The sequence below is a fragment of the Grammomys surdaster genome, unplaced genomic scaffold (assembly GCF_004785775.1).
Source record: "Grammomys surdaster isolate TR1022 unplaced genomic scaffold, NIH_TR_1.0 211, whole genome shotgun sequence".
NCBI classification, from domain to species: Eukaryota; Metazoa; Chordata; class Mammalia; order Rodentia; family Muridae; genus Grammomys; species Grammomys surdaster.
Genome location: NW_021604656.1, coordinates 3,642,569 through 3,662,783, shown reverse-complemented (window position 1 = coordinate 3,662,783; position 20,215 = coordinate 3,642,569). Strand labels below are relative to the sequence as shown.

General features: G+C 45.4%; 1 protein-coding gene across 1 annotated transcript in view; it reads right to left on the bottom strand.

Annotated features, from left to right (window-relative positions):
- Window positions 1-258: 258 nt before the first annotated feature.
- The window catches only part of Faf2 (Fas associated factor family member 2), a 36,157-nt gene continuing 16,200 nt past the window's right edge, over window positions 259-20,215 (bottom strand). Inside the window, exons 4-11 of the mRNA XM_028772131.1 lie at window positions 17,528-17,604; window positions 14,486-14,624; window positions 12,896-12,981; window positions 12,709-12,800; window positions 10,821-10,998; window positions 8,125-8,296; window positions 7,345-7,488; window positions 259-3,427 (exon numbers count right to left, since the gene is read on the bottom strand). Of these exons, the coding sequence (XP_028627964.1) occupies window positions 3,245-3,427; window positions 7,345-7,488; window positions 8,125-8,296; window positions 10,821-10,998; window positions 12,709-12,800; window positions 12,896-12,981; window positions 14,486-14,624; window positions 17,528-17,604 (1,071 nt within the window). The 3' untranslated portion in view covers window positions 259-3,244. The remainder of the gene's footprint in view (window positions 3,428-7,344; window positions 7,489-8,124; window positions 8,297-10,820; window positions 10,999-12,708; window positions 12,801-12,895; window positions 12,982-14,485; window positions 14,625-17,527; window positions 17,605-20,215) is intronic.

The following is a 20,215-nucleotide window of genomic DNA, read 5'->3' as shown; positions in this document are numbered from 1 at the left end:
TGGGGCAACTAAATTTGGCTGAACCAAAGCTGATGACAGCTGCAACCTGAACCCGCAGCAGGCCCTCCTCCTACACACACACACACACACACACACACACACACACACACAGATAGGTAGCTGCTTCTTACAGGGATACCTCGTCACTGTGGGAGCTCTGTTTAAATCTGAACCGATGCTCCCTGGATTCTTTTACACACTGGCTTTCACCCTTCCCTCCACATGGGAAAGCTTCCAGACAGAAAGACCCACGGCTGGTTTTATAATTGTTTGTTACAAAACGTTTAATGTTAACCTACAATACAATGTAAACCTTTATGAAAAAATTTGAAGTACACTAGATTTCTTCAGGAAATTATTAACTACTAAGGTGAAGTCCAGGCGGGACACTGCATCTCTTGTGGATGCATTCTTTTGTTGCTGCGTTCTTCACAAGTCAAAACCTGCCCCCAGACAAACAGAAAAGCCAACCAGCTGTAGGGTGGAGGTCCTTGTCCAGTGCCAGGTGACACCTTCTGACTCTGTGCTCTGGGGCCACTGCTCCTTCTCACTTTCTCACTTCCTTTCCTGGCCCTTGGCACCATTAGCAATTTTCGTAATAACTGATCAGTTGGAAAGTCTAGTTTTTTTTTGTTTTTTTAGTTTTAAAAGAAACAGGCTTGCCTTCTCTTCTCTGCATCTCATAGTGGAAGCAAGCAAAGAGAAAAACAAAAACAAAAACACAAACAAAACCTATCTGCCACAGACAATTCTGCAGAAGAAAAGACCAGACTGAGGCTTCAAAACTTCAACTTCCTCAGGCATTGTTGCTTGGTCATCCCCATGGTCACTCAGCTGAGGCCACTCCAGAGGGGATCGAGGGGCAGGACTGGGAACAAATGCGTCCACTGTCCATGACCTGACTTTCAGAACAACTGGTGGAATATTTTGGAAGGTATATAAACAACAGCAGGCCTCTTCAAGCTCACAGGTCTTAGGAAGTCACAGACTGAACTGGCTTGAGGGACAAAAGGTGAAGTGCACAGCTCACCCAGGGAGAGAAATGGCACCCAGACATCAGACCTAGGGACAGCAAGTAAATGGAAGTGTCTCACAGCTACTGGAGAGAGAGCCTGATGTGGTGTGCACACCCACATTCACACCACAGGAGCGGGGAGCAAGAGGGTTCAAGGCCAGCCTTGGGTAGGTAGAGTTTTAGGCCAGTGTGGGCCATCAGAATTTATGTCAAAAAGGTGAGAGAAAAACTAAGGGAGAGGGGCAGATGATGAGAGCTGGGTAGGTGCTCCTGCACAAGCCTCTGGGCATGAGCAGGCTACCCTCAAGAGCTGTGGCAATAGAGGACCCTGTTAGTCTGGTGCCTAGTATCTTTTTGCAGTTATCAAAAGGCATAAAATTAAAATGTACACATTACAGAAAGAGATTAAGAGGGAAAACCCAGAATCTCCCCAAGCAGCTGTGAACAAGACACTTCCACAGTCCACACACCCATGTGCCAGGTAGACAGACGGGGACGACGATCTGGGAGGGAGGCTCCGAGTGGGAAAGTCCCTCTGCATTGCTGTCAGCAAGACAGACTTCATCTGAGAGTCCTCTCAACCCGTCACTGAGTGCCAGCAGACCTAGCAGCGCTAACATTTCCCAAGGTAGAATTCAGAGCCCCGTGAGAGGGCCTCAGGGATATCCTCGGGTTTTCCAAATGACTCCACAAGCTGTCCTAACATGGCCCCTCTACCAATGGAGAACTGCAGACAACAGAAGCACAGGACTATTACAGAGGGCAGTGGCTTTAGAGGGCTCTTGGAGGTGATCAACACAAGCCAGGCTTTCTCTTGACTGGAATGCCCACAGTCTACCAGTGACTATAGTACTCCAGAGAGTTGCAGTGTGTCAAACCTGTACCAGTCTAGCTAGTCCACTGGAATACTTGTCAGTGCACACTGGCATGTGCTAATACATGGCTCAACCACATACCCACGATCAAAAATTCCATCACAGATGAGACATTCAGAGGGGAAAAAAAAGCTCCTGCTGCTTCACCATGGCAAGAGGAAGGCTACAAGCTGTCTCTGGTGCCATGTAGTGTGCTTTCCAACTACACAGAAAAGCTGGGAGTCCAATTGTTCTTTCAGAGTTTCTGGTTCAAAACTTGAGACAGGATCTGACTCTCTAGACCAGGCTGGCCTGGAATTCAGAGATCTGCTGCCTCTGCCTCCAAGTGCACTACCATGCCTGCGATGGGTCTATCCTTAAACATCATTATCATAGTTGCACTGAAACAGGACAAGCATCCACAGGTGGAATGGTGGGCCCAGGGTTGGGTCCTGCTAGTTCTCTGGAAAAGGCACCAAGTTTGGCAAGTTAGGGAAGCTGGGAAGAGCAGCATGAGGAGTGGGGGGTCGAGGGGGAGAGACGGGGACCAGGAGCTGCTATCCTTTGGTTCAGACCTCTTCACCACCACCTGGTACAGATGCCAAGGTAAAGCTGTACTTGTGTGTAAAGGTGAGCACACACACCACACAAAGCCTTTTGTGGGTCACAATCTGAGACTTCCTCTCATTGTTCCAAATGGAATATGCAAGTAGCAGAACTGTACCAAACCAAATGACCTCTCTGGGACCGGGAGAGGAATAGTGGCAGAAGGAAGCGCAAATGAGCCCTGGGCACCTTTATTACACCGCCGTGGGCACCCACAGCATCGGCTCTTTATCAAATCTAAGGAAAAAAAAATACACCTAAGACAGCCTCATTCCTTTGGTCATTATCATTACAAAGCAAACAGAAACAAAGTTATTCATAAACTGCAGGCAGTCTGTTCCGCTTCTTTCCCCTCTTCCTCCAGACACGGGAAGAGCAGGGCCTCAGGAGCTGCTGCTGGAGCTGATGGGGGTTTCATTTGTATTTTCTACAAAAGCAAGAATGACTGAGAAACAGTGGGAATGTCTCCTTCCCCACGTGGGCCGATGGATGGACGGACGGGTTGGAGGGTGACGTCTCCTCACTGGAAGGTAGAGGAGGGTGTGGGAAGGTGAGTCTGCTGAGCAGGTATGCTCACTGCTGACCTGGCACACGCACGCAGGTTGTGACTCTTGCAGGCAGCATGGTTTCTGATCCTTCCATAGGATGCAGCAGTTTTTTAAAAAAAATATTGTATTATAATAATAATAATATGAATTTATCTCTTGTTCTCTGTTTTTGTTTTTCCATTTCTTTTAGGGATTAGGGTGGGAGGAAGGAGGCAGAAGTGTCATTCATCTGTCAGGTCCTGAACAAAGAGAACTTCTGTGTGGCTGAGTCCTGCCTCCTGCAGTGTTGGGGGGGTGGGCCATTCCTCTGAAGGAACACAAGGAAGTACCCGTCTTGGAAAATTGGCTTCAATCTGAAACTTTTCAGGGCTTTCCTTCAAGGAGAATAAGAAGTCATGGATGACCTGTAGGTGCCACAGAGAAAGAGTGCAGTGAGGAGAGACCCAGTGTGAAGTCATACGTCCCAGCCTTCCCCAGGAGACCCAAGTAGACAGTGTCACATTGCAGTGGAACTCCACCTCAAGCATTCTAGGTCCCTGGGAAATATTGTTGTGGTTCTTTTAAAGAAGTCACAGGAGAGCTGTGGTGGCATATGCCTTTAAAAAACACATGTTTAAGAGACCTAGGAACCTCACACCCTTGGACTTTCAGAGTATGTCCCCAGTTAGAGAAAACCTACAGTGGGAAACCTGAACTCTGCCATCAGTGAGCGCCATAATGAAATGTGCACAGTACTGCCAGTTCACTAGTGAGTACCTTACAACAGTTAAAGGAGACAAAAGACTGCATGAGCCCAGCACTTCTGGAGGCAGGTTCAAGTGTCAAGGCCAGCCTAGTCTACATAGTGAGTTCCAGGACAGCCAGGGCTGTGTCTTAGAAAAAAAGAAAAAAGAATTCGCACAAGCTAGTCCTCTGAATTATGTTGTGTTCTTCCCTTTGAGAATCTGTCCTTAGGTAAAACTAAACAATTTAAAATTTGTATTTGCTTATTTGAGGGTCTCACAATGTAGCTCACAGTGGACTTAAGCTCAGAGATCCACTGCCCTCTTCTGCCTCTCCCAGTGCTGAGATCAAAGGCATGCACCAGCATGGGGCAATTACAACCAGCAAAGCTAAACAATACTTACTTACAAGTGTAGTGCACAGAGTATTTCCCTTTGAGTTAATTTTAAGTGGTCTGTCAACCTGGTATCCCATTACCTTTAAATAACCTCAAAATCAGAAAATTTAACTGATATATTATAAAATTTAATACACTTATCCTTCGATACCATGGAGGTTTTAGGATCCCTCTCCCAAGCCAAAATCCTCAGACATTCAGCTGTAACTCATACAGTGTCCTGTCTCCTTAAAATGGTTGAAAGTACTCACACTAGTGCACTGTGCACATTTAATTATGGTGCGCACTGATGGCTTGCTTCAGGTGGGACCAGATTTTCTCTAACTGGGGATGTTTGTAGAGACGCACTCTGAAACTATAAGGGTATGAGGTTCCTCAGTCTTAAGCTTGTTTTGTTACTTTTATTTTTAATTTTTTAAAAAGATTTATTTACTTATGTATATGAGTATGCTGTAGCTGTCAATAGACACACCAGAAGAGGTCATCGGATCCCATTACAGATGGTTGTGAGCCACCATGTGATTGCTGGGAATTGAACTCGGACCTCTGGAAGAGGAGTCAGTGCTCTTAACCACTGAGCCACCTCTCCAGTCCCATTTTTTTTTTTTTTTATTAATGGAGGTTCCTCACTTCCTGTTTTAGCCAATAGGCTATATGTTCTGTCAACAGCTACTTTAGTGTTCAGACTATCTTAGATGGAACAGAGTTTGTATGGCTGGCTTCTGTGTCTTATGCATTTCCCCATCCCTCTAGGAACAATGCCTTGCTTTCTGACAAGCTGTTCTAGTTTCTAGGTTCTAATATTTTCTTTCTCCTGGTCCAGCCTCAGAAACAGCCAATTCCAAGGATAGTTGTTTATTTCTAAGTCTTTTGCTTTTATTTTTTGAGACAGGGATTCTGTGTAGCTCTGGCTGTCCTGGAACACAGAAATTGTCCTATCTCTGCCCCGCTGAGGGCTGAGATAGAAGGCAGCCCGCCACTCAGTGGTTCATTCTTTTCCATCTTTGCATGAGTTCACAGGGCATCACCAGGCTTTCAAGCAGACTAAATTATTTGGTACATGGTACTATCAGGGACTATTTAATCCCAGGCCAGCATGGAATTTAATTATTTGGTACAAAAAAGAAAAAAAAAAAAAAAAAAAAGCCGGGCGGTGGTGGCGCACGCCTTTAATCCCAGCACTTGGGAGGCAGAGACAGGTGGATTTCTGAGTTCGAGGATAGCCTGGTCTACAGAGTGAGTTCCAGGACAGTCAGGGCTGCACAGAGAAACCCTGTCTCGAAAAACCAAAAAAAAGTAATTATTTGGTACATGGTACTACTATCAGGGACTATTTAATTCCAGGCCAGCATGGAATTTAATTATTTGGTACATGGTACTATCAGGGACTATTTAATTCCAGGCCAGCATGGAATTAACCGTGCCTCCTTTAGATGCCATTCTCCTCTCCAAGTCCAGTTTCCAACTAAGCATTTCTTTAAGTTTTTATTTATAAGGCCACACAGGTGGCTTAGCAGGAAAAGAGCCCTGGCTGCTCTCTGAGGACTAAAATTCAGCCTTCAGCACTGTTGGGTAATTCACAACTGTCAGTAACACACACACACACACACACACACACACACACACACACACACGAAATCTTTACAAATAAAGTGGTCAGGGCTAGAGAAAGCCCAGCGCTAAGAGCACTAGATACCCTTGCTGAGGGCCAGGACTATTCTCAGCACCCACATGGCAGCTCACAACTGTCTGTAAGCCCTGTTCCAGGGGCTCCAACGACCTCTTCTGGTGCCTGCAGGCACTACCAGCATGTAGTATACAGACATATATGCAGGCAAAACACTCATATACATAAAAATACAAATAAATAAGTCTTAAAAAAAGAAAGACAGTTTAGCGGTTAAGAGCGCTTGCTGCTTGCTCTTGCAGAAACCGTGGGTTCAGTGTTTAGCACTCAACTGAATAACCGACATGGGACCCACGGGGCAGGCTACAACTGTGACTCCAGCTCCAGGGGATCCAACATCTTCTGGCCTCTACAGGCTTACGACACACATGTGGAGTGCATATGGACAGTCAGACAAAACACTCATACATGTGAACTACAACAAGGAAGTGCTGGGAAGAGAGGACAGAAGATCCCTAGGACCTGAGAGCAAATCAATTTAGTACACACAGCAAGCCCTGGGTCCCAGGAGAGACTGTCTCAGAAGAAAATAAGGAATGGATCCTGAGAAAAAACATCTGAGGTTGACCTGATTTCCATATGCAACACATGCAAACATGTGTGTGCATTCATACACACACAAATACATTTTAAAACAAACAGATGAAAATCCTAAGAGTTCTTGCTAGGTTTCACACAAACTTTTCCTCTGAGTACTCACTGGGAAGAACCTCCACAGAGGAAACGATGAGTGAGTCTGTAAGCTGAGATTTATACACAAAGCAGGGCATGGTGACACATGCACCTGTAGTTAGGAAACAAGAGAATCAACCTCTGGTGACCACGTACTACATAGCAGGTACTCTGGGTAGCACAGTGATGTTACCCAATTAAAAAGTCCAGGGTAGAGAGATGGCTCAGTGATTAAAAAATCTGGCTGCCCTTCCTAAGGTCTTGAGTTCAAGTCCCAGCCCCCAGCTGGTGGCTCACAACCATCTGTGATGGTAGTCTCATGTAACTCTCATGGAATCTGATGCCCTCCTCTGGTGTGCAGATGTACATGCAGACAAAACGTACACACATAAAATACAAAAATCTTTTTAAAAAAATTAAAAAATAAAAATAAGTTTAAAAATTCAGGGCAGGGGATACAGCTTAATAGGAGACCCTGAATTCTATCCTAAGCACTGGAAAGTAAAACCCAAAAAAGCAGCTGTGAGCACTGCTCTCAGTGTGAACACATGGAGCCATCTGCATCATTTCCACGCCACGCCTCCTTTTCATCCTGTGCTAGGTCTCTGTGTCTTACCTTGCGTGCTGACTGCACACGGTACAGCTCAGAACAGTTAGAGGGGTGGGCAGGAGCCCTTCAAGAGGGCTCAGCATGTAAAGGTCTTCTCTGTCAAGCCTCAAGGTTCCATCCTGGGGACCCACAGAGAAAGGGGAGGGACTGGCCTCCCATGGTTTGTCCCCACTCTCCACATGCACACATCACAGCCCAAATCACAGCACCATCTAGCTTAGGTGATCCTTACTGTTAGAGACTGTGAAAAATGGAACCGTCTCTCTACTCTGGAATCATTGGGTAACTTGAAAATGATCTTGACACTTTCAGGGTCATCAGGGGAGGGCTCCGGGGGCAGGCGCTCCAGCTTCCTCTCCTTCTCCTCCTGTAAGTTCTAGAGAAACACAAAAAGGTAAGGATGTGGCTCAGCAGGGATACAAGAAACCCAGAACACAGAGGCCATGAATGTTCACTCAAACTTCATAAACAACTATTGAAATCCTCCTGAGGGCCAGCAGGATGGCTCAGCAGGTCATGGTGTGCAGATCCTGAAGGTACAAGCTCCAGACAGACAGAAACCATGGTAAGGGTGGAAGGAGAGAAACGACCTCCTAAAGTTGTGTCCTGACCATCCCAGAAGCACTGTGGTACGCGTCAGCCAATGCTCTCACATCGCACACAGAGCGGATAAATAAACAAACTCCTCTTTACTGACTGGTTGAGGCAGGGACTCATAGTATAACCCTGGCTGGCCTAAAACTTATAGATTAGGCTGCCCTCAAACTGACAAACTAGCCTCAATCCTGCCTCTGCCTTCTGAGTGATAGGATGAAAGGCCTGCACCATTACATCTGGCTAGACAAAATTTAAAAACAACCCCTCAGAAAAAAAACCCTCTTGGTAAGAAACAAGAACAAGCCCGCACACCGCAGGCACTGCTGCTGTGGGCAGGCACTGTGTACTGGGCAAAGGGCCATCCTGGATGTAAGGAAGCAGCAAAACAAAGACAAGGAACAGCGGTGTGGCTCACCTGTCGCCTTCGTTCTTCGGCCAGCTTCTGCTGCTGCACCTCTTCCTCCTTCCGGCGCTTCCGCTCTCTCTCCTCCCTCTTCTTCCTCTCTTTTTCCTGGTCTGCCCTTAGAGAAGCCAGGTAGGCTTCATCCTGCTGTTGTCTCAGCACCTGGGTTTGGTTCCTTTCTTCCCTATGGACAGATTGAAAGCGTTCAAACAAAACACTAACTTCACAAAACTCTTCTCCTAGCCTGTCTTCCTCTTCCTGCTCACTCCTCCCTCTCTAGGACAGAGCCAAGGGCTGACTGCATGCTAGACAAGTGCATTCCTGACTGTGTCCCTCCCACTTCTCATCTTGAAGGTCAGCCCCTAGCTCGATATCCTCCTGCTTCAGCCTTTCAAGTACCGAGATCAGAGAAATGTCCTTCATGCCCAGCTCCTGGCTTCTACTTCATTAAACAATTTATTTCTTAATGAGACAAGGGTCCTGGTTGTTGCTGTTTACTTGTGAATTTGACACACTGGACACAACTAGTTACCTGAGAAGAGAGAACCACAGCTGAGAGAATCCCTGGCCTACGGGAAGCCAAGGGGCACTTTCTTAATCAGTGATCCATGTGGGAGGGCCCGGTCCACTGTGGGCAGCACCACCCCTAGGCAGGTGGTCTGAGATGCTATTAAACACAGGCTGAAGCCGGGCGGTGGTGGCGCACGCCTTTAATCCCAGCACTTGGGAGGCAGAGGCAGGCGGATTTCTGAGTTTGAGGCCAGCCTGGTCTACAGAGTGAGTTCCAGGACAGCCAGGGCTATACAGAGAAACACTGTCTCGGAAAACCAAAAAAAGATAAGAAAAAAACAAAAACAAAACCACAGGCTGAGCAAGGCACCAGGAATATCCCAGTTAGCAGCAGATGGCTTCTGCTTCATTCAGTTCATGTCCTGACTTCTCTCAGGACTGTTTTTACGTCAATCTGACACGAGGTAGAATCTTCTGACAGGAAGGCTCCTAATCAGAAAATGCCTCCATAAGGTCAACTGTGAGCAAGCCTGTAGGGCATCTTCTTAATTAGCAATTGATGTGAGAGGGCCCAGCTCATTGTGGGTGGGGACACCCCTAGCCTGGTAGTCCTGGGTTCTATCAGAAAGCAAGCTGAGCAAGCCAGGGGAAGCAAGCCAGTAAGTAACATCCCTCCATGGCCTCTGCATCAGCTCCTGCCTTCAGGTTCCTGTCCTGTAATACAGAATTAAAAGCAAAATTAAGCTTTTCCTTCCAAACTTGCTTTTGGTCATGGTGTCTTATCATAGCAACAGGAACCTTAACTAGGACACAGGGTTGTCCTAGTACTTCTTCTACTGAGAATTTGGGAGCAGGGTAGACATGCTGACCCACGAAGGTGTGTCTGAAGCAGAGCAGAGCAAATGGTGTAGTTTGGGATCAAAATCTGGGTGTCACTTTGTAGCAAGTGCTGTTACCCACTGAGCTATCTCATGGCTCTCCACTTCCTGTCTGACAGTGTACCCACTGAGCTATCTCACGGCTCTCACTTCCTGTCTGACAGTCTCACGCACTTAGACAATGAACATTAGTTATTTTCAACTCCAATCCCCCTCTTTTCCTCCCGACTCTGTCCTTCCGTATGTGGCCAGAGTGCAGTTTCCTGACAGAGGGTAGCTGGGACTTACAGAAACATGGCAACTACTCCCCACAAAAACCATTGATGCCCAACAGTCCCTCAGGGAGGGGCGGGCCTGTGAGTGCAGTGACTAGGAGTGGCATCTCTCCTTCCTCCCTGACAGCCCTGAGCCCTGAGGAAGGGTCACAGCTGTCCCACTCAGAGCCAAGCACTGCAGCACATCTATCTATTCACGCTCGGGCGGTTAGAGGCTTCGGCATGTTTCCGTCTACATTAACTTATGTGTAGGTGGTACTGAGGAAGAGCCAGCCAGTCACAGCACACGTGGAGGTCAGAGGACACCGCTCTGCTCAGTGTTGGGATTACAGCTGCATGCAGCTGGTCCTAGCTTCTCATGTGGGTGCTGCAGATCTAAGCCCCCGTGGGAGGCCACCTCCTCGTAGTTACCTGGGTGTGGCTGCTCATGTTCTCACCGTGCTCACGCGGTCAAGTCTGGACTAGATGTCTTCCTAAGAGCTGAGACAACGGGAGCTCACTAAGTGCTTCCCCGAGTTGGCTCGATGGCTTGAGCTCATTAATCAGAGCACACGCTGTGGGAGCCTTGACCTGTGTTTATCGCTAAACATACATGTGGAGCGATGCAGGGTGCAACTGGGATCCAACGCGAGCGAGCAAGTGAGCGAGCGAGCGAGCAACAAAGAGGAAAGGTGACAGCCTTCAGCTCGAGCTCTCACCCAGTGGAGTCTGATGCTACCTCAGGCAGAAGGTCAGAACAGAACTGATCACGTAGACACCTAGCTGTTGTCTACCACTATGTAACTAACTTGCTTGGTGCGTGGACAAAACCACCTACACATCTGGCGCCACATGTGATCTGTGTTGAGTATGACAAAGTAAACAGGCCTTTTGTTTGTTTTCTATCATTATCTTCAGAGTAAGCAGAGAGAGGCATGCACAAGTGTCTACAAAACTAAAAGCACCATAGAATTATAAATGCTTTTAAATTTTTTCTTTGACTTTCCCATTTCAAATATTCTATAACTACTGTACATACTTCATGTAATGGGGGAACCCCTAGTACCTTTCTAGGCGTTCTGACACCAGGTAAGTCTGGTTTGCATCCATGATGAATGTCAGCTGGTTGATGAGGTCATCAGGTTGAATGAGGCCTTCTAGCCTCCCTACCACAGTCATTCGACGATCCTTCAACATAATCATAGCCAGGAATGGATAGGTGTTCTCTCGTAAAGCCTGGGAGACTGACACAAAGACCCAAGAGACGAAGCATAAGATTGGGAATGAAACAGATCAATCCTCAGACTGCATACTGACAGAATGCTTTAATCTTGGCTGGGAAAAAGGGACAGTGTCATTTCTTTTTTAGTAAGTAACTGCTAGAAATACACTTAAAGATTTACGTCTGTCTTCTGTGTATCATACTTGTCTCCTTGTACACCTGGGCATCGTGTGCACGCATGGTGCCTGTGAAGGCTGGGGGAGGGTGTCAGAGTCCCTGGAGCTTGAGTTACAGTTGTGAGCTACCATGTGGGTGCTAGGAATCGAACCTAGGTCTTTTGCAAAAGGAGCACATGCTCTTAACCACTGGGCCATCTCTCCAGCCCCTCTACTGTGTTTTGTGTTTTTGTGTTTTGTTTTCCCTCTACAGGTGTGTGCAGAGATTAGAAGACAGCTTTCTGGAGTTGGTTCTCTCCTTCCACTATGTTGGATAACCAAACCCAGACTGCATCATCTCATCAGCCCGGCCTGGTCTCTTCCTTTTTCTGTCACATGTCTGTATTCCTAAGCTGAGGTGAGTGCTTAGACAAGGCAAGGCTTCTCGTAAGTTGTTGTCATGCTGGGGAAGGCTGCAAGGCTCTCGGACACTGTCTACGGAGCGGAAGGAGGAGGCTCCACAAAGAACCAAGTTATGCTTAAGAATAATGAGTGTCTCCACGTGTGAAGGTCGGAAAGCCACTGGGAGACAAGGCTGCAATTCTCAGCTGCACGCTGTTGACCGTGGTAGTTCTTACACCACATCCGCTCCCAGTCTCTTCCTCCTCATCTAATTCCTTCCTTTCCTCATTTTCCTATTCCTTCTTCCCTTAACAAGGCAGCTTTCTGCTCCAAGTAAAGTGAGAAAGTCAGTCTGTAAATAACCAAAATCTTACTAAGATGCAATTGCATCTATGCTGTTATGTTATGAAAAAAGAAATTGTATAACTCTTTACAAAAAGTATCCTCTGTGCCATCTATCTGCTAGCCCCACGGAACCACATTAGAATGGCAAAACACATGGTGCAGGAACATACCACACATTTACAAATCACTTAGGAGTAAAGATTAACAACAAAGATGCAGGAGAAACAGCTACAGTAGATTTAGCTCTGAACACCAGGCACTGAGGCCTAGGCGTTAGCACATATAGAGGTTGCTGGACAAAAAGGCTACAAATAGACTGTATTTTTGCCACTGGGTGTCTTTGTATCTTCTGATCCTTTCTGAAAACAGTCATCTCTGAGTTGCTTCCAGAAAGACTGAACTCCCAGCATCCACTGTTAGCACTCACCAGCACTCACTACCCAGAGTGCTGCTGAAAGCCTGGACAGAGAAGATGAAAGCCTAGCAAAAGCCTGTTAAAATTGAAAGTGAGCTGCTGGGCAAGACTGACTTAAATGAGAGTCTCTGGCAACGGTTAACTATAAAGAATGGGCCTTAAACTCCAACCATATGCTAACCATATGCTCTTGGATCTGTCTTAATGTCTCTGAGACTGTTTCATTAATCTTAAAGAAGAAATAATACAGCCTTCATCTCTCAGGCTGCTGACCAAATTAAATGATATAAAGAAAAACCATAACTAGCATTCTGTCTATCACAGAACTACCACTTGAGAAATGGCATAGCATGGTTTTCCAGAGTTCCCCAAAGATACTCTGACCTTCTCAGTGAGGCAGAGGAACACAACTTACCCCTGTACCCCTCGGGTTTGTTTGTAGAACAAGCCCAAAAAAGCATCCTGCTGTTTATCAGCGAGATGACCTCAGGTGCGCAGAGAGCATTGCTGGGGAACAAGATAAAACAGTGTGAGAGCAATCTGCCAACTATAAACCATCAGCAAAAACGTCAGAGAAGAAAGAATATGACTCATCTACTTACCGGCAGAACTCATCAGAGTCCTGGTGGTCATCTCCATGAAGATAAACCAAAAGAAATCGAAGTTCCCGCTTGGCATCATTAAGTGCCTTCGAGAGACAAAAGATCACAACTTACTATTAAGGTTTTCAACTACTATCTAGGCTAAGGGTCCAGATGAACTTAACTATTAATCAATATTAGCAACTAGAAAGAGGGGAGGGAAGTGGGGCTGAAAGGGAAGCAAGAAGCTAAGTACTTCCCAGGCTTTCTACCTTTGCATCCATCCCTGGCATCTTTCTCCTTATAAAGCCCAAGCCAACAGCTTTAATGAAAAGCCTTTCGTGCTGTTAGAATTTATGCTGCATCAGGCACATGAGGTAGAAGAAGTGACACAAATAACTCCTTACAGTCACAAGAAGTCAGCTGTTCTCATGGTTTAAAGGTAAAACAGGACACTGTGACTATGTAGAAGCAATTTTGCAGCTTCAAAATTCTTGTCAATAAAAAATTAGCTGCAAAGATGAGTTGGATCCAGCAAGAGGACAAGCAAGCAAGGACCAGAGCACCCAAAGGTATCCTAAAGAGCACAGGGTTCAGAAGATCTTCGGAGACAAAGCAAGTGTCCATGAATCTTGTCACTTATAAACGGTATACTCCTAGCTAACTGCCTGTAATTTCCTGAATGGCTAATGTAGTCTACCCTCATCTCTGCCATCCGCAGCCCCGAGCATGGTGTCTAACTGTGCACAGCAGACATGTAATGTTTACTGAGTGGGGTCCAGCAACCAGCATGAAGATCAACTGATAAAAAGGACATGTGGGTAAAAGCAGAAGCAAGAGTGAGCTGCCCCCTCTCCAGATAAGAATCAGGAATTCCAGACACTCCACAACACAGCCATCTTTTAACGAATGTCTGTCTTGTTCTTTATTGTTGTCTGACAAACTATATATGACTAAAATCCAGTTTTCCTCCCTGAAAGGAGAAAATGAAAGGTCTTTGTGGCTTAGTTTGAATCAAAGAGCTATCTTGAGCCTGTGGTCTAAATCCTATTCAGTTCTGTAAAGGATCAAAACAAATTCTGCTTTTGCCTTGAAGGTGTGTACAGTCTGATAACACAGCAAAGACGTGAACACAAATTATGTAAGGAGGAATGTAAAATCCCTATAAATTTAAAAACAGAAGGATGGAAAACAAAAAGGAAGATCAGTACTTTAGAAAGCAAGGTAGGGCGAGATGGGGAAAGACAGAGTGGTCGGGAGGACAGCAGGAGCTGGTGTGAAGGACAGGCAAGGCACCCATTAGCCAAATGTTAAAAAGACACTGCAGGTGGGAGGAAGAGCAACAGCAAGGCTCTAAGGCAGGCACTGTTCAGGGAAGGGGCAGTGGGGACCAAGGGAATGAGGGGACGAGCTATGCAGAAAGGACGTCACAAGAATGGGACTGGGTCAGCAGGCTAGAGGAAGGGCGTGGTCCTGCCTCTGTTTACATTTCTCTAACCAATGAAAAACTTTTGTGAGTGTAAGAGCAACATGATCACAGCTAAGCTACACTTTCCTTTGAGGACAGAATCATACTGGTAAGTTGGCATCTATTTGGTTTGTGGCACTGACCTGGCTGTACGTTCCCTGGTAGAAGACAGGGTGTGCCCTCCCATATTTCTCTTCAAAAGAGTGCATAAATGAAACAATGTCCCCAACAGGGTCAGTGACCCGGCTGCGAGGGTCAGGCCGTATAAAACGAAGAGCAAACCTGGGGAGGAAGGAATAAATATCACATGAATTGGCTTACTGTAGCGCGTAGGGACTGGGCCAGTTTGTACAGACTTTCCTAACAGAGACAGAGGGGGTAGCAGAGGAAGTGAGTGTCAGTGAGTGGCCATTAACCCTCAAGGTAGAGCCTGGCTGGAAAGCCACAGCCACCGAGTGTCCACTCTCTGCTAAAGAAGACTGTGCACCACTAGACAACAACATTCCAGTGCTGGCCTGAGCATCCCGGCCTGAGCATCCCGAGTGCTCTCTGTAGAAAAACAGGACCAGAAGGCTGGGGTAAGGATGATGCAAATCGCAGACACTGTCTACCGTGGCAGCCACTAACTATTTATGGCTGTTTTAAATGCATTAAATTAAATACAATTATAATTCAGTGCCTCAGTCACACCTACCATGTCTCAAGTGCTCAATATGTGGTCAGTGATTTGCACACCAAATAATGAGGACAAAGAATGTGTTTTAATCAAAAAAAAAAAAAAAAAAAGGAAAGAAAGAAAGAAAAGAAAGAAAGAAAGGAAGAAAGGGGTACAATGGACAAACACTGCTCTAGACCCTGTCTAGGTCTCCTACTTGTAGCTTCTTCTTCATGTTCTGGGATTCTCATTTTTCAGCTTGTACTCACTCTCAAGTTATCAACAGGGACTTCAAACCTGAACTTAATCACAACTGATTTGTTCTTCAAAGGGGCATGTAAATTTGCTTGATGTGTTTACACAGATGGCATCCATGGAAGGAATCATAAAACTGACCCAGATGTGGAATACTGGTGGCTACGACAGATCTAAGGATGTAGTGCCTCATGGGCACACATACCACCCCTGAAGTCTAGGCTGCCGTACCGCATCACACCCTGTCTTTATGCTCTGGGTTTCCGGGTTTCCATACAAGGCTATGGGGAGAAGGAGGATGTGCTACATTTCACATTAAGTTGCCTAGATGACATCGTTGCATTAAAATTAGTAAAACACGCCATGCACATTTTCCCAAGGAAAGCAAACAATATTTACTTGAATTTTTAGTATAGAAAAAGGTGAGTAAACTCTGATAACTTTACCAATTCTTAAGCCTATTCTTTTCCCCTTCCCTTTTTTAGCTGAGATAGGATTTCTCTTTGTAACAACCCTGGCTGTCCTGGAATTCTCTTTGTAGACCAGGCTGGCCTCAAACTCACAGAGTTTGCCTATGCTTCCCTACGCCTCCCTTGTGCTGGAATTAAAGGTGTGTGCCATGATGCCTGTTAGTTCGAGGCCAGCCTAGTTTATAGAGCAAATTGCAGTTACAGCAAGAGCTACACAAGAGAAACCGAGTCTCAAGAAACTGAACCAACCAAACAAATTTCCCATGAGTATTTTTCCCGAGTCATCAAACCAAATTCATCAACATGAACAACCCAGGAAAATGAAAGACATAAAATATGATTAGCTCTGTATATAGGAATGAAGTTATGAGTGCTTCAGAAGGCTGGCATTTCGACTAAGTTCTCTGAAAAGGTTATTTAACAGCTATCTCTCTAAGCATCCAAACCCAAGGGAGGGGCAAAGGCTTGAAGTCCACTCTTTCTCACTACAATGCATCTCAACAGCCAACACAGTCTAAGCCATACAGTCTAAGTCAATTCAGTTTCCATTGGGATTTTCAAAAATTTTATGGTTTCACATGCCCATTCCTGAATTAAACAGAAATGGAAAAACTACAAAGCAGGTAGCCATTAAGAAGTCTGCAATGGCCAGGTGTTGGTAGTGCACACCTCTAATCCCAGCACTGGAGAGGCAAAGCAGGTGGATCTCTGAGTTTGAGGACAGCCTAGTCTACAGAGTGAGTTCCCGGATAGTCAGAGCTACAGAGAAAAAAAAAACAAAAACAACAAAACAACAACAAACCCCCTACCAACCAAATAAACAAACCAAACTCAAACCAAAACAACTAATTTTTCTACAGCAAGGATGCCACTGAGCAGGAGAGGCTACTATCCAGTCCCTGATAATAGCTGGGTCCCTATTCCCGCATCTGAATCTGGAAGGGCGCACTTTGTGCACGTTGTATTTCTAGCTCGTCATTGGCCTGGACGTCATGCTCGTCCACTCACTCTCCCCCACCCTGTGCAAACTCAAACTCCTCTTGCCTCATTCTCGAGTGGATTACAGACTGATGCTAGCACACCCAGCCTCCAATAGACATTTCAGCTTTTAGCAAAGCCCGGACAGGCACTGCCCTAGATCATATTCTGTGTTAAGCCTAATCTGCCAACAAGTCAGATTATACTCAACATTTCCTAGCTCTGGACACTGTACCTTGCAAAGGTAAGTTATTTGAATGGCACACAAAGAAAGCTAGGTGGTGAAGGTATGAAACAAGAGAGTGTATATCCGAAAGGCTTCCGGTGTTGGTAACCTAAGCATCGCCAGGGCAGAGGGAAACGTACAAAACACTGCCTAGAAAGATGCCAACAATCTATGGCTATGTGGGTATAGTCTTGGAGCAAGAAAATCTACTGGGATTGTGAACAGTCAGAGGAGAAGTGGTTTGGGGCAAAAGTTCCTGGAGTATGAAATCAGGAGACAGATAAGGTGGTTAGAAAGGAAAGGGCATGGGGACTCTCTTGGGAATGTAGCAGTGACAAACATGGTGGAGAGAGGGAAGACCAATAAATAAACACAGGCAGATCCATGTGGTTCTTACAGACAGCAGCCAGGACCAACGTGAAGCCAATCGAACATCTTCCACTAGGCAACAATTTACAACATTTCTTACTTTAGTAAAACAAAGTGCAGGAAGACTATTTAATCTGACAAGTAGGCTAGTCAAAAATGATTAAGTGTCAAGCTTACTCTAACCTCAAAGCCTACCTTATTGATAGGAGCATATAAACACAGAGGTACATACCTAAATATATCAAGTATCGTGTAATAGGTAAACCGGAATGGAAGCATTATCAAGTAATAACCCCATCCAAGCAGGCCCTGGAATTCCAAAAACAAAGTTAGAGACCCTGTTCTTTCAATGTTCAATACTTGCAGAAAATGGCTAGTTCAATTTCCATCCCCCACCCCACTATGGTGATCCCTCTCTCTGTTTACAATGCTCTTCCTGGCAGTCTCGCCCTTGAATGCTACTGCTTTGGTATCTATCATTTCATCGAAGACTACTGTTTTTCACAGAATTTTTGCTTTAAATCTTTATAACATTCTCAAGCAACTACTTCAATTCATTGTCAATGGTTTCCCCACATAACAAACATTCATTCTTCCATCTTATATTTAAGACTCAATATATGGGACATAGAAATAACAAGAGAGATAATTACTGCTGCTTTGGACACTTGTATGCAACCACAGACTACTACCACAAGGACATCCTCATATATCCACTAATCTCAGGCATAACACTAGTCAACCTATCTTATTGCTCTTACATATGAACAGCTTAATGTCAGACTATGTCACATGTCCTGTATGGTCATTGCACTGAGCTCTAAAGTTAAACGGGGATCAGGGTCTCAAGCACAAAGTGAGGTCCAGTTCAGCTGAGGAAACACGGGGACACAGGAAATTACTCCCTGAGTTATGTACTGCTCTAGGAATCTGATTTGTTTTTGTTTTGGATGTTTTCCTTTTGTTTTTGAGACAGGGTCTCTCTTTTGAGTCCTGGCTGTTCCAGAACTCACTATAGTGCAGGCTGGCCCACCTGAGGCAGCTAATGTTGGAAGTTCAAAGAGGTGGCCGATCTGTACTCATCTACTTTAGTCTTTCTTTCCTTATTTATGGCTTTGTTTTCTGTGGTTTCAGTTACCCTCAGTCAACTGGGTTCTGAAAATAGTAAATGGAAAAGTCAAACCCTAAACAATTCTTAAGTTTAAAACTGCAAATTGAATAGTGTGACAGTGCACCATGCTGTTCAATCCCGCTTAGGATGACTCTTCATCCAGCCTTCTACACAGACAGCTGCCTACCAGTCTTAGTAGCCATCCTGGTTAGCAGATGTCTCAGGGTGTTGCTTATGTTCAAGCAATCCTTATTTTACTTAAAAAAAAAAAAAAAAAAAAAAAAAAGACCCTGCCAGGCATGATGGTGCACACTTTAAATGCCTAGAGTGGAGAGGCAGAGGTAGGTGGATCTCTGTGAGTTTGAGGCAGCCTGGTCTACATAGGAAGTCCAAGAATAAGTAGGGCTACATAGTGGGAGCCTGTCTCAAAAGAACAAAACAGCCCCAAAGTGGTGGTCCTAGGAGTGACACAACAAAGGGAAACCATAAAGAGATCCCACTAAGAGAAAGGTAAGACTTGAGAAGTCCCGTGGTGAGGACAGGTAACAACAATCTTTGATTCATAATTGTGAAGGAAGAGGAGTCTGTGCTAGCTTTGTTGTTGCATCTTAAATAGCGAAAGTGACAACAAATGCTTCAGGAGGACATTAAAAGCATCAAATAATAAGTACTGGGAGTTGAGGACATCTACTGAAGACCTTGCCAAGTGTATCCTCTATAAAAAAAGGGTGTCATTAAGCCCCACATTTATCTGGGTGTCAGCTCCACTATGTTACCCAGGCTGGCCTCAAACTTGTGATTCTCCTGCTTCAGCACTCTTTTTTAATTTAATTTTATATGTATGGATGTGTTGTGAGCATAATGTCTGTGGACTGTGTATGCCTGGTGCCTGTGGAGCAGTTGTGAGCTGCCATGTGAGTGCTGGAAATCTAACCTAGGTCCTCTGCGGGAACAGCCAGTGCTTGACTGCTGAGCCATCTCTATGTCTTTTTTCTCCCTAAGACAGTGTCTCATGACAGAGCCGAGGCATACCTTGAACAGCCTCCCAATGGCTAGGACTATAGGCATGCACTACCACATCTGCTCTAAAGAAATTTTTGAAATATTAAGTACTCCATATACACATATGAAAAATATGATAATGTCATTTTAATTGCTCTAGGATTGAATAAAGTGCTTAATTAAAAAAAATCTAAGTGCATGTGTAAGAGATGAGTGTCATCACTCAAAGAAAGAAAAGCTCACTAAGTTCTTTGGAGCTAACAGTCAGTTACAGATCTAATCTCCTTAACTAGATCATGGGAAATCGGATTAAACATGAAAGCTAAGAAGAAAAAATCCAGAGTTGATGACAGCCTGGGCTACACAGAGAGATCTTGCCTCAAAAGGACAAAGTGGGGCTCGCAGACTAGATCAACAGGTAGAGGCACCTGCTGCCAAGCCTGCTGTCTTGATTTACTTATTTATTTTATGTGCGTGAGTATACTGCCGCTCTCCTCAGACACACCAGAAGAGGGCATCGGATCCTATCATAGATGGTTGTGAGCCACCATGTGGTTGCTGGGACTTGAACTCAGAACCCCTGGAAGAGCAGTCAGTGCTCTTAACCGATGGGCCATCTCTCCAGTGCCTGCTGACTTGAATTTGATCCCTGTGACCCACATGGTACAAGGACAGAATTGACTCTTCAAGTTGTCCTTGGACCTCCATGTACACACAATAAATAAAATGGAATGGAAGATGGTTCTGAAGGAAGAAGTGGGAGGCAGTGAGAGAGGAGAGGAAGGAAGAGGAGGGAGAGAAGGAGGA